Genomic DNA, 14,276 nt, shown 5'->3' on the forward strand with positions numbered 1-14,276 from the left:
GGGGGCCACTGGGCCTTCCCCCCATGGTCCCCTCCCCACTCCTCCAGCCTCCCAACCTCTTACTCACTGGCTGCGTGTTTCAGCACCAGAGCGAGGGGCAACCATAGAGATGCTCTGGCAACCACGAGTGTCTCTGTGGAGAACTCAGCCTCCGGTTGCCTCAGGGGCTTTTTTAAACGTTAATTTTTTTAGACCCCTGGATATAAAGGGGTTTGAGGTGGGGCAAGAAGCACGTGTGAGCTCGTGTGGATGCGCCCTATGTGTTGATGTTGATGTTGCATCTTTTTAACTTGGCCTTGAGAACATCCTCAAAGAGCTTTCCCTGCCCTCCTCTCGACCGTATGCCTTGACTAAGCTGGGAAAATAAAACTTGCTTGGGGAATCCAGAGTTGAACATCCAGATGATATGGCCAGCCCAATGAAATTGATGCTGGATGATCGTTGCCTTGATGCTTGTGGTGTTTGCTTGCAAGAGGACACTAATGCTGGTGTGTTTGTCTTCCCACTGGATTCAAAGGGTCTTTCATAGGCAGCCTCGATGGTACTTCTCTAGTGACTTGAGGCATGAATGCTGCATGGCCCTGGAAGCTTGGGGGGCATGGCGACTGCCTGCAGGCGGTGGCGGCAGTGCTAGTGTGTCGGTGTTGAGCGGAGAGCTCCTGCAAGGGGCCCACAGTGGTGCCAGCGGCAGGGGGTGGTGACCACCCACAGACGCTGCCAGCGCTCTCAGTGGTGGTGGGGGTGGCAAGTGGTAACCACCTACAGGTGCCACTGGCAGCGTTAGTGGTGCTTTTTGCAGGGAGTGCACATGCACCCACATGCACCCCCTACACGTTGCCAATGAATTGAGGTGACTCCTGTATGTTTTCCACATCCCTACTCTATTGAGGAAGGTGGGCATCATAACTACTTTTTTTTAAAGACATTTTTCGTGTTCCAAGCCAAATCAAGTCCAAATCCATGAGTCAGTCCAGAACCATATGTGGCCCTACAGCTGGCAATCATCTTCCACCCCCACCAGGGCCTTCAGATATTTCCAAGTCTTTTGGCAAGCCTCCTACGTGCAGGCCCAAGCCCAGAGGTTCGCCTGCCCCCAAGTTTCCCCTGCCCTCAGCCATATGCCCACAGGAGCGAGCTAGGGAGAAGCCTTCCATTTACATCAAGCGGGCTTAAAGCCCCAACACCTTGGCGAGTACTAAGCCAACAGGAAGAGCCGTTATCCCCGAAAACTGCCTTCATGGACCCAGATACATGGCGTTTCCTACTTGATAAACCGTGGGCTTGGTTTCAAACCTGATCTCACGACCTTGGAGCACTCATTTCCTCGGACATTTGAGGCGATGTTGGCTTTCTGCACTGGGGTCCGCCTTCTTTCAGAGAGCCGGCTTCCGAGGCACAGGAAGATTCAGTGATCTCCACGGAGGAGCCTAGTAGTAGAAGTACACGGCCAGGCGGACACCAGCACCACGAGCCGCCCCGGTGTGTTGCCCCCTGGGGCGCAGGGCAGGGCAGGGGCCGGCGGCAGAGGCGGCGGCAGCAGGCGCGGGGGCTGCCCCGGGCGCTCCCGCTCACCTCGGCGACCTGCCCCGGCGGGCGGGGCCATGCAGATGAGCCGGGCGCTGATAGGAGGGGGCCGCCTCCCCTCCCCGCCCCGCCCGCTACAAAGGCTGCGAGCCCGGGGCTCGCGAGCGCAGCCGGGTGTCGGAGCGGCCAGCGGGAGCCGGGGCCTAGCTGGGGCCCTCGTTCGCCTTCGCAGCGCCTCGCCGGCCCTGCCCATAAGGCTATCGCTTTCCCACTTCAGCTACAGTGCTAGCTAAGTTGGGAAAGACCCACCATAGGCTGCCGTGTGCCCGCTGCTTCGGGCTCCTAGGCTCTGCCGGTGCTTGCGGGGACCCCAGCGGCGCGGGACTTGGCGGGGGGCTGCGCGCGGACGGACATGAGCCGGGCCGCGGAGCAGGCGAGCGGCCGGGGATGCTGCGGTCAGTACCACGGGGCAGGTAGCGGGGCAAAGACCAGCCAAGGCTGCGGGGACTGCGGTGCGACCCTCAGGCTGGTGGCGAGCTACACCCTGTGCAGGTCCTGGTGGTAGCCGCTAGCCCCTGGCTGGTTTGTGGGGAGGGATGCAGGGGGTGTCGTGGGCTCTCCAGGCAGTAAAGGTGGTGCACAGCTACGTGCCACCTTTGCTCCTGTGGAGCGGCATCTTTCTCTGGGACTAGTCCAGCCAGAGGACTTGGTGCAGAGGCAGGTAAGATTGCTCTGATAGTCTTTGTTCCCTCCTGTTTGTCCCCTCTGGCAGAGCTCCTAAAGGGCAGTTCAGTGAACCACAGGGAGGGACTCGACAGAAGAAGTACGGTGTCCATCTGAGCAGCACATGCAGGCAAATCTGTTTGTGTCAATACATGGCTCTGTGATCCCACGATTGCTTGGGACGATCTTTCATTGGACCAGCTGCATAGCTGGCATGAAGGTAGACAAGCTTGCAAAAGAATGCAGGACGTTGTTTGTCAGGTCGTAGACTCATTGGATGATTAGACCGCTGACAGCCCTTAACTTTGTGTAGTCCATCATGCACCCGTAGCATCAAACTCTTAGTTGTAAAGAGAGGCAGGAGGTATGGACCAGCTGTGGACCACTGGTGAGCCACAGACCACCTTTTTGATCACTAGGGAGCTGACTTTAAAATGGCATAAAACTCATGTGTGCTAAAAAGTTGCAAAATTACTCTGTTCCTCTTCAGCATGTCTCCTTTTTCTTTTTTCTTCCCAACTTAGGCTCCTTGGTCACTTATTTTACATCTGCAAAGTTTCTTCTTTATCTTGGGCATGCACTGTCCACTTGGGTAAGTTTTAAAAAGTTGCACCATGTAGTGAAATAGTATTAATTTGCATTTTGATCCTTCTTCATGCTGTTTATATTTTAACAAGGAAAAAGGTGGTTCTGATTTGTCAGCAGAAACAGCAGAGTGCTGGGGGAGTGTTCTCGGTAACCTCCATGCTATCCAAAAGATGTGCTACACTGTGCTTGGCAGTATTCTAATAGAAGTGTAATATTCAGGAGTGTCCAACTCTGTTTCCTTATACATTGAGTAATACCTTACTCTCTGAGCAACCTTACTGAAACCAGTAAGGCTTGTTACAGACTAAGGTAATATTACAATTTCCTAAAGATTAGGAACAGTATGTGAGCCTTGCCCAAACAAAATATGTTTTGTAATGCAGTGACCTGGATTTAATAATTTGAAGGATTTGGTGAGAAGGTATAGTATACTTGGTATTCAGTAATGGGGCAATAGATCAATAGTAGCTCTTGCAGTTATTGGCATTCACTAACAAACCTCTGCTTTTTGGTACTACCATTTCCCCGTTTTTTAATAAAATACTTGGTTGTTGAAACATTGTATATTTGGTCTCTTTTTAAAAAAAAAAAAAAAAAAGTCCTAAAACTGCAAAAGCATCTGTTATGCTGGGAAGTAGTTTTAGACATGGCTATCCTCAATTTTTATAAAGATATATGGAAAAAATAGGCCATAGTTTAAGAATAGAGAGAAATGTTACTTTTTTTGAAGTGTGGTAATCTGTTACCTTGTAAATAACTGATTTTAGTATTGGATTAATAAGGCTGTTAAACTCTTTAAAGTAACTTCTTCCTCTAGAACTCCTTTGTTGCCTTGGTCTTCTGCTATATAAGCTTCTAAATGAGGGACTGCCTTGATGTGTGCGTTGTACAAAACTGAGCTTGGCTGCTGTTATGACTATAACATTGCACACCTAGTTCTTTGCAGTGTGTCACTGACTAAACAGAAGGGTCACAGTGCAATGTCTAATGGAAGGAAGTTTGGAGAAATATCAAACTTTTGTTTAAATAGGTAAAATACATTTTAGCAGTGGGTATTATCTTGCCCCAAAATCTTTTTTTCATAGAAACAAGGACTGTTCTGTCCCCAAAACCAAAAAGGCATGTCCATTCAGACCGAGATTCTGTCCTTCAGTTGTGTGGTGCCTTCCTCTGTGATTTGTCCCACTGAAATCAACAGTGGTACTCCCTACAGAGCAAGGTAAGATCTCTCAGCATGAGAGAGGGTGACGGGACTGGAACATGAAAACACTAGCTGCTCATTCTCCTTTAATATTTAGAGGTGTAGACAAATTCAGCAAAGCACTTCAGCTTGTGCTTGATTTTATTATTAATCACATGCTGAAACATTTTGTTGAACTGTTGCCTTTGATACCCCTTATTGCCTCTTGCCAGTTCAGCAGTTAATGGGGCTGAATGAATGAACGCTTTCCTCCCGTTTGGTTTCTGTGGTCTTGGTTTGTGGCTGAACACTTCACACATACCTTGGTTGTACCTGTAGGTGGAAGACCACATGGGAATTCTGAATGCTAAGTAACAATGAGGCCTGGGATTGTTAAATTTCAGAGATCAAACCACATTTGGTTTGGTGGTAGGCATATGGTAATATGTGAGTAATAGAAAAAATAAAAGCTACTTAAAGAATGCTTAGATTTAAGTAGTATAACTTTTCATGAAGAAAGAGGTTTCAGTTCCCTAATGATGGATCTCAAGAAGAACAGGATAAAGCCTCTTAAAGTGAGCTGTCTATCTTGTAAGGGTACATTTTACTATTAAAACTTCTTGAGTCCTAGTGTAGCTTAAAGCATAATTGTTCTGTAACTGCTTATTTATAATTCAGCTATGTTTTCTGCCACTAACAGATAATCTCTGCTTGGCAATTAAAAAAAAAAAATCAGTTTTAAAAACAAATAGCCTCAGATTCTTCCAGATTAGCTAGGTACATGCAAATTATTCTGACCCAAGTACTCTTGGTGAAGTTACTTGGCCATGATGAAGTCTAACTGCTGATCCTGCATCAGTTTTTTGTCTTTAATTAATAGTAGTATTAGAGTTAGGTTTGAGCTATGACGGTCCAGGAATTACTTGAGAGGCAAGGATTTTTTGGGGTATTGGATGAACTGCATGGTTGGGATAAGGTTAGATAAACTTTTGAATGCAAGACATCCATCATCAGCTCACTTCTGATCAATATTGCAGTGTGTATGAGATTTACATTATTGCATTAATGAAGCTAACAGAGGTTCATACAGCATAATACAGATGTAAAGAACCAACAAGAGAAGTTTGTACTTTGTGTATATTTGGGTTACTTGCTGATGGCAAGGTGGTGCCCTGTGGAAACTGAGTGAAATACTGTGTAGACTAAAGTCAATAGGACGTTGCCTTTAACTTCTGTAGGGCTCAGATTTCTTTTATCTTAAGTATAATGGCTATCAGTGCTGACTACTTTCCTTTTTTAATGAAATTTTGTAATTTTTCTTTCTTTTTTATCTAGCTACATCCAAACAAGCAAAGCTTTGCAGCATAGATCCCTTTTAGTGATTTTTTTTTTTTTTTTTTTTTTCTTTTGCGTCAGTTTCTTATTTTAATAAACAAGTAAATAGACTATCCAGGTTCTATGGTTAGATGATGACTCATTTATAAGTGAAATTTGACCAGGGAGTAGTTTGAATCTCATGGGATTTCACTGATCCTTAAAATCGGGAGAATACATAAACTTATTCTTCTGTGACTGTTATAGAGGAAACTTTGATTTAAGTTTTACGAAAGTAAACTCGGTTGTTAAGTTAGTCATCAAGTAGGGTCAGGAGTTGGAGGAGAACTTCATTTTGACATAGAAAACATTTAATTTTATTTCAGCCTCATTGGGTTCTGATTCTGACAGCTCTCACAGGGAATGGCATAAATGAGTTTACATTTATGAGTGTTTGCAGAATGGGAAACTCCTCAGTGTACGTGCTTAGTAAAAGCCAAAGGCCAGATTCTACAGTGAGTGTAAGGAGTGTACATGTATGCTACTGTTACTTCAGTGTACTTCTATATGCTTTCACCAGCTATTATTATGGACCCAAATACAGTGTGACTACTTACGCTTTTTTTCCCTTTACTGGCTTGCCTAACTTATGACAAGCTTTTGCTGTTAGTTCCAGTAGATCTTGGTGCATTCTTAGTGCATCTTGAAATATTATGCATTTCAAGTCCTTACCATAGTTTTATTAGCTATACTGCATAGCACTGCTTCTTTAAGAGGATACTCAAAGGAAGAAAACATTTCAAATGGTTTTAAGGGTGGTGTGGTGCCTGGTGCCTATGTGAGGAGGTAAGCAGTATCCTCTCCATGTTCATCATCCCGTACCTACCCTGGTATCCCGCTAACAAGCATCTTCTGCAGTCATTCCTGATGCTAGCCAACTCTCCACCCCAGCTCCCTGACCCTCTGCCCCCACCAACCTCTCTCCAACACTGGCAGCATCTCTGCCAACTGTTAGCATGCTGTGATTAAAGATGGGTAGGCAGACACTCACCAGAAGAGCCCTACTTTCCAACCCAGCTTGCCTCTTCTTTCTCCCATGAGTTTGGGGCCAGCTAGAGGGGCCTGGAAGGCTGGTGGCTCCAGTCTCCAGTGTGCAATGCTTTAAGAGTATTTTTTACTTAGTCATTTAGAAAATGTGCTGAAAGATTCCTTGAAGAAAACATTTTGATCTCTAACGTTTAGTGCTTAAATGAAATATTATTAGGTTCTTGCACTTGGCCTTGTAACAAGGCTGTGAGAGAAGTAAACCTCTTGCATGGACTCTGAGGCATGCAATAATGCTTCTTTCTTATTTTGTATTGAGCTTCATGTGGATGAGGTGATGTAAAAAGCAGAGTTGGCAACACCCTGTAATTTAGGATTTGATTATAGGGAAGGCAGTTTTGTATTTGTTGCACATTCAAACTTTGCAATTATTTGTATGTTCAAGAAGCATGGATTAGGCACAGGTTGACACTACAACAATACATTCAGAAAATGAGGGTGAAATCCAGGTTCTAGTCAAGTCAAAGGCAAGACCAAGTAGTGTATCAAAGATTCAAAAGATTTGAAAGGACTACAGTTTCTTTTTGCAGAGGACAGGATAGATATGCACCTTTTATAGACTAAATAAGATTCGTAGAGCATAAGTTTTCATGAACATGAGTTCAAAAGTGTATATGTTTTCATGCTTTCTCTCCCTTTCTCATTATTTTTATATGTAATATAAAAATAGATACTGGTTAGTCCTTACAGTGCATATCTACCCTGCCTTCTGCTTGACTTCAGATTAACACTACTAACTACCTTTCTGCTAAGGTTTTTTGCTTCAGAGAATCAGTGAGTTTTAAGAAAGTAAGGATGGAAGCATAATGCATGAAAGTCAGGAGTGAGAATATTGTATTCTCTGAAATGGGAAGGAAAAAACAAGAATGAAATTACAGTGCAACAGAAACACTGTTCTGTTCCGGTTAATAATGGTTTCTAGACATTACTTGGAGTTGAAATGTTTTTTTTTTTTTAGACGGAAATGTTGTTCAAAGTTGATATTGTCTCTCTGAACTTGCACAGCTGGAGTTCATAACAAACAGTCTGCTTCATTCATGTGAGACAAAAGCTTCAAAGGTGGAACAAAGTTTTTTTGTATAATTTTAAAAGCACTGGGTCTGGTGAGGTTAAAACCACTATAGGCAATAGTTGGAGTGTTCTGTAGCGGGAGAATTCATACACAAGTTAACAGTTCTGGAGTCATGTACAGAACTTGACCCATAATATGACCATAGAAAAAATTACATTCTATGATGCATCAGGATGAGACACTAAGGCTAGGGACAGACATTCAAAAAGCTTGAGCCTGAATTGATTCAGTCTTTGCAGGTTAGTCTAACCTGGCTAGGCTGAACCAGTTTGTAATTGTACAGACATCCCCTCTGGACTGAAGAAAAGCAAGCATATGCCTGTAGTGGCTCAGGCTAGAAGTTGGAGGTGCTAGTGTTTATCAACCCATCAAGAAGACAAAAGCCTTTCTCATTAATTCGAGCTCTTTTAGCTCCAAAAGGCCCTAAGCAGACACTGTCCTGTCCACCTTACCTAGACACCTCTCAGCATAAGCTGGCATACCACATGCTGGCTATGGTCCATGCTGTGGCAGAGGGGAGGTGGGGTTGGGGGCATGAGGCAGGAAGAAGCTAGGCAGATCCGGCTGTCTCTGCAGCTCCAGCCAGAGAGTGGAGGGGAGGAGCCAGCATAGCTCCCTGGAGCAGAGAGCCCTGCCCAGGGCTGCAAAGCATCTGGGATGCAGAGGACTCTGGTTTAAGTTAAACTAGGAAGAGGTCTGGGACAGACATTGCATAAACAGTTTAACCCGAATCAGGTTAAGTCTGATACTACATTCAACTAGGCTTATCTCAAACTAGTTTCAGCCATTTTCAAACTAGTTTATGTGCACTGAATGTCTGTTCTGTTACAGGTTTAAACTAGTTTCTGATCACTTAAATTGGTTTATTTGTAATGTCTGTCTTTAGCCTAATTGGGCACTAATCTAGACACAAGCAAGGTTTGTGCACAGAATGGTGACATGATTGGGTTTTTATTAGTATGTGAGTATTTGTGTGGTTATCCTGATGAGACATGAAAATGTATTAACGTGATATCAAAATGTAAATAATGATCTATTTATTTATTTATTTCCCCTCTCTATTAAAGGGAGATCGGATGTGGCATTTTGCAGTGTCTGTCTTTCTGGTTGAACTTTATGGAAACAGCTTGCTTTTGACTGCAGTCTATGGACTGGTTGTGGCAGGATCAGTCCTTCTTTTGGGAGCCATTATTGGAGACTGGGTGGACAAGAACTCAAGGCTTAAAGGTCAGCAACCTCAGTATCTAGTTTACAGATGACCAACATCTGTCAAAAGGGGAAGTTAGGCAAAATAGGAGTTGGCATGTAGCATGCCATAAAGACTCCTTATATTAAATATGAGATCAGGCTTGCTCACATTCTGTTTTATCTTTTATCTGTTCCTTACTGAGGCCAAACTCCTACTGTAACTAGATGGAGAGAGACAACAATGAAACCTGTAAATTTTGCCTAAGAACAACAGATTCGGTTCCCTGGAATCTAATAACCTAACTTCATTGTTACTGGCTCTTCCTTTTGTCAGCCACATCTGCGCATCTTGCAGCTGCTTATTTGCTCTGCTAACTTTAAATGCTAATGTGTGTTCTTAGTTACCTTTTAATTTTCTAATAGTGCATTTTCATTCTTAAGTAATCTAGCTACTAGTTTAAAAATAGTTCTAAATACACGGCTTACACAATAATGCTTGTTTCCGTTAAAAATGATTACTAAGTGTTTTTTCTACTGCCTGCTTTTTAAAAACAGTGTCAGTATTTAAATAGCTGGGATTTGTTTTGAAGTGTAGATGAATGGAAGAAATACCTATTTAAGTTGCATTACATCATTAGGTTAAGGAAATCACGAAAAAGCTGGATTTGACTTTAGGTATAGAGTACAAGACTACAGTTGAGTCAAAGCACTACATAACACTAAATCTCTGCACATGAAAATATTCTACTTTGTAAATAAACTCTTTAAAAGAAAATGTGTGAGAACACTCATATTTGCGTAGTAGGTAGCTGTACATCATTTGTACTAAAAAACTAGGACTTTATTTTATTTTATTTTTTTTTACCTGAAATAGTGGCCCAGACATCCTTGGTTGTACAGAATGCATCTGTCATCTTATGTGGTATCATCTTGATGCTTGTCTTCCTGTTTAAGGCTCAGCTTTTGACCTTATACCATGGATGGCTTCTTGTAAGTGCTCAAATGTTAATATTTCTTATGTCTGTGATAAGGAAGTGTTTGGTTTGAGGGAGGAAAGAAGTGAGGAACGTTTACATTCCCCCCATCTCAAACTATTTTCATGTATCCTTTATAGAATTAAAAAGGCAAATAAAACTATTGTTGGTATCATAACAATTAATAGCTTAATACAGGTCTAGTGACCATAGCAGTGAATGACTCTAACAATGATCATAAGGGACTATGGCTTCCTTGTTTAAGATGTAAGAAGAGATATTTTGTGGTCTTAAAATTGGTGAAATTTTAGCACCCTTAAACTCAATGGTAAAACTCCACAGATTCCAGTGGTGCTATGGATTTCACTTGCAGAACCACATCCTGACTTCAGGAACTAGAACTGGTAGCTCTATTGACAGAATGTGTGTTGTTTGTGTTTGTTTTTGTTTTGTTCCCCCCCTCATTTCCTTCCCTTGCACCCATGGATATCAGTGGAGTCAAAGGATGCCTTGCCAGTAGTGCCAGATCAGGTAGATTTAACTCCATTTCTTGTTTGTTGAAGACGAGTGATTTATAAAACCAAAACCCATCATTTAAACAAGAATTATTATTGTCCTATCTGAATAATAATACGCATGCAAAACATTTACAATGTAAAATGCTCTAATTTGGGTCGTAAGAAAAAATGGTGGTGATGTCTTTGGTCCATCATTTTATTCATGCTTTATTTCCATTTCCCTAGACTCTCTGCTACATCCTGGTCATCACAATAGCAAACATTGCCAATTTGGCCAGTACTGCCACAGCAATTACAATTCAAAGAGACTGGATTGTTGTAGTTGCAGGTGAAGACAGAAGCAGATTGGCAGGTGAAACATGCTTTTCATTATCTTGAAATGTTTTACTATGTGATATTGATTGTGCAGTTACAATTTTACTTTGCACTCAGCACATTTTTCTGTGTTCCAGGAGTTGCAAGGGAACAACAGTTTAAAAGGGCAGTTCTTTCCCTTCTCTATTCCTGACTCTGTTTAAAAAAGATTAGAAGTGACTGTTGTAAAATTCTGATTACCTTGTAGCTGACTAGCCATAAAACTGTCATCATTTTTTTTTTTTTTTTTTAATCCAACTTGTTACATTGTCAGGGAACACCTGTTTTTGTTTTGTTTTTTTAACAAAGTATGTAGTTTTTTCCATCTAATGATCTGTGATATTCCCATGTGACCTTGTATCTTTCAGGGCTAGATCCAATAAAGAACTGAGGCACTGAAATGCCTAACTTTTCTAGGCTCCTAATCCCAGAGTAGAATACAGAACCTTGTGCTAGCTGCATGGCCTGGATAGTGCATGGAGAGAATTAGAATAAGATTTAAGGCTAGCCAATAAGAAAAAGCTGAATAAAAAGATGTCTGCAGTCCTACCTTCCTGAGACTCCGGTGCTTTCCTTAAAGTTTCAAGGTGGCACTGCCATCCACTTGACAACTACAGCCCTCAAACCCTGTCCTAAAGCTAAGCACCAATTTCTCTCTCATAACTCAGGAAGGCTTAGTCTCTTCTTTTAAAACAGAACTGGAAGTAGTGAGCTTCTATTTTAACAACTGTATTATTATGTAAAATAAATGAATGGTTCTGGGATCAGACCAGTAGTGTAACTGAAAGGGGTGATGGGGTCAGCAGCCATGGGTGCTGCGCTTGTTGCAAGGGTAGAAGGAGGGTGCAGAAGCAGCTATTTCCACAATTGGTGTGGGAGAAGCCAGTGCTAATTTGGCACAGATCTGCCCTGCTATGACTGTTGAGGACTGCCTATTGGTTAGGACACTCATGGGGAAAAGGCTTTGGAGTATTGCTCACTCTCCCTGGAGCATTGATTCTGGAACTCTTTCTGCTTAGTGGAATGGCTTCAAGACCAGGCTGTTCATGCAGAAGAGATGCTGCCTGAGCCTGCTAGGATGTGTTCAGCAGGCTCTGAGACTGACAACAGCCCAGTAGGCAGACTTGGGGAAAGGGATGGCTAGTTCCTGGATTGCTTTGCTCTCACCTCATGCTTATGCCCACTCATGCCCTATCAATAGTGGGGCAGTTCTGAGCCACAGGCCCATAGGGTTATATGCATTTGCATGAACTCTTAAAGTCAAACCAAGACATCTATGGAGTTGGATAGCAGCTGAGCAGAAGTTTTCAAGGTGGTAGTTTTTGAATTAAGGTGCCTACATTTTGCCTAATGCTCTTTTGTTTTCCTTATTCTTTAGTCCGTGCATTTACTGTCAAAAGTGTTATTGATTTAAGGGAATGCCATATTTGCCAAACATCAAAGAAATTACTCTAGTAATTTAAAAAAAAAAAAAAAAAGTACACAACTCTGGCATTTCACTTCCCAAAATACAAACTACTTCTAGTTTTTGTTTTTTTTTATCTTGTCTTTGTAGTGTTTTCTTTGCATTTCCTTTTGTTAGAGCAGTATTAGAGTTTAATTTTATGAGTTCATACACTTAACATTGATGGAAAGAATTTTCTATCCTTTGCAGAAGTTTTAAAACTTTAATGCTTCTTGTTTAATATTTATTATGACTATTTAATTTAGCAAATCACACTTCTTTTGCATGTCACCTGATACTGAGGGAGCAACAAGTTTTTGAAGAAAGCTATCTTGCCTACATTATACCTTTCTGTGGGCACATCTACACATGCTTTAACATGCGCTAGCCTGTTTTAATGTGCACTAAAGTGTTACACCCGCCCCCCCAATTGGCTCTTATACACATACAGGGAGGCTGCTAGGATGGGCTGTAATTATAGTGTGTTGGAGCAGACTCAATTAATAGTGTCTGCTGGAGTATGGTAATTACCCCACTTCAGCAGATTCCAGTGTCACTTGTATTGGTGTCCCTGCACTTAAAAATGGCAGCAGGGGGCTTTGAACTAAAATTTGTTCGAGCTCTAGTTCAAAGCGCCCTGCTGCCATTTTTCAGCGTGGGGATGCTGATACATGTGATGTACTTTTAAGTAGTGAGGCTCTCAGAGCTGCGCTAATTAAGGTGCCACCCCTGCCTCCCAGAGCGCATCTATAACTCCTGTTTTTGTTTGTTTTTGATTTCAAAGCATTTAAATGCATTAAAATAGGTGAATGTGCCTTTTCTAGTACCTCTAAATCTAGTACCTCCATTCAATGTCCATTACCTAAAGCACATTAATGAACGTGTAGATATGCCTGTCTCTCTTAAATTCAGACTGACATAACATCATACTACCATTATATTTTTGTACTTTGAAATTATAAAACAGGTCTCTAATGCAGTTGAGGGGTTGTTTTTTGTTTTTTGTGTGTGTTTATGTGGTTGGTTGGGTTTTTTTTGAAACCATCATGGCTAACATCTCAAATTTCCCAGAAAAGACTGTATGCATCTGTTGTTCTTAAAACCTCTATAGCCTAAACAAAATAGGGACATTTTTGGAAAAAAAGGTCTGAACAACATTGTCTTCTGTATTATGCTTAATATAAAATGTTAGAATGGTCAAGGGATTTGTGACCACTGTTGTCTTCAAAAGGCATATGAATGGATATAGGTTTCTCAAAGAAAAAAATAAGTTAGCAGAATGATCAATAAAATTTACTCTGGTTTCTTGTTCCTCACAAATGTCTGATGGTTCTTTCTATCCATCTTTTCTTTCTGTGTGGTTTCTCCTGGGTAACCTTGGGAGTAGGGGGAAAAAATATGCTACTCGCAAGCAATTTGAGTAGAGAGAAGTGGTTAGCTGTGTTAATCTGCTATGATGAAGTAGCTTCTGATGAAGTAAGCTGCCTATTTTCATAATGTACATATTTTTTACTGAGTTAGTGTCTACAGTGCCCCCCTGCCCTGCCTTTTTAAGCAACTCCATGAAATTAAGCCTCATCCATTTTAAGATGTCAAAAAAACTTCTCAACAAATAAGGTGTGCAGATTTTCATAATGCATTTCCTTTCTTTCATGCCTTGATTATCTGTGAAATATTTTATACTTGGCTCTAGACATGAAAGCTAAGTACAGAAGTCAGAAAGCCCAAAGATTATTGGTTCAATTATGCAGCTTAGACTAACCTGCAAAGATTGAATCAAGTGAACAAACAGATGTTCACATTGAACCAATAAGCAAGGGAACAGACATTCTGATTCTGGAAATGCAGCCATATATTTGCAGTGTTCCAGGCCAGAAGCTGGGGGATGCACACCTTCCTGCTTCACTGGACCAGACAGTTTGGGCCAAGGCTAGTCCGCTTACCCTGCAAGGTGGAGTGAGGGTTTCTGGGAAGCTGCAAAGCATCCTGGGATGCTGGTGGACTGTGAGTTAACTTGAGCCTAGAGGGGATCTTGGATAGATTTAATAAACCGATTTTTAACCTAAATCAGTTAAGTCTGATATTCCATTCATCCAGGTTTACTTTAAACTGGTTTCAGCCATTTTGAAAGTGGTTGATGTGCACTAAACTTCTGTTGTGTTACAGATTTGAACTGGTTTCTGATCTCTTATACTGGTTTATGTGTAATTTTATTCTCTTCATAGATTCATAGATGCTAGGGTCGGAAGGGACCTCAATGGATCATCGAGTCCGACCCCCTGCATAAGCAGGA

At 42.0% G+C, this 14,276-nt stretch overlaps 1 protein-coding gene across 1 annotated transcript in view; it reads left to right on the forward strand.

Moving 5' to 3' along the window:
- Nucleotides 1-1,690: 1,690 nt before the first annotated feature.
- The window catches only part of SLC40A1 (solute carrier family 40 member 1), a 19,263-nt gene continuing 6,677 nt past the window's right edge, over nt 1,691-14,276 (forward strand). The window contains exons 1-5 of the mRNA XM_019554301.1: nt 1,691-1,979; nt 2,772-2,839; nt 8,573-8,732; nt 9,568-9,683; nt 10,411-10,537. Of these exons, the coding sequence (XP_019409846.1) occupies nt 1,937-1,979; nt 2,772-2,839; nt 8,573-8,732; nt 9,568-9,683; nt 10,411-10,537 (514 nt within the window). The 5' untranslated portion in view covers nt 1,691-1,936. The remainder of the gene's footprint in view (nt 1,980-2,771; nt 2,840-8,572; nt 8,733-9,567; nt 9,684-10,410; nt 10,538-14,276) is intronic.

Source organism: Crocodylus porosus, unplaced genomic scaffold, assembly GCF_001723895.1.
Source record: "Crocodylus porosus isolate Cpor-Errol unplaced genomic scaffold, CroPor_comp1, whole genome shotgun sequence".
NCBI classification, from domain to species: Eukaryota; Metazoa; Chordata; order Crocodylia; family Crocodylidae; genus Crocodylus; species Crocodylus porosus.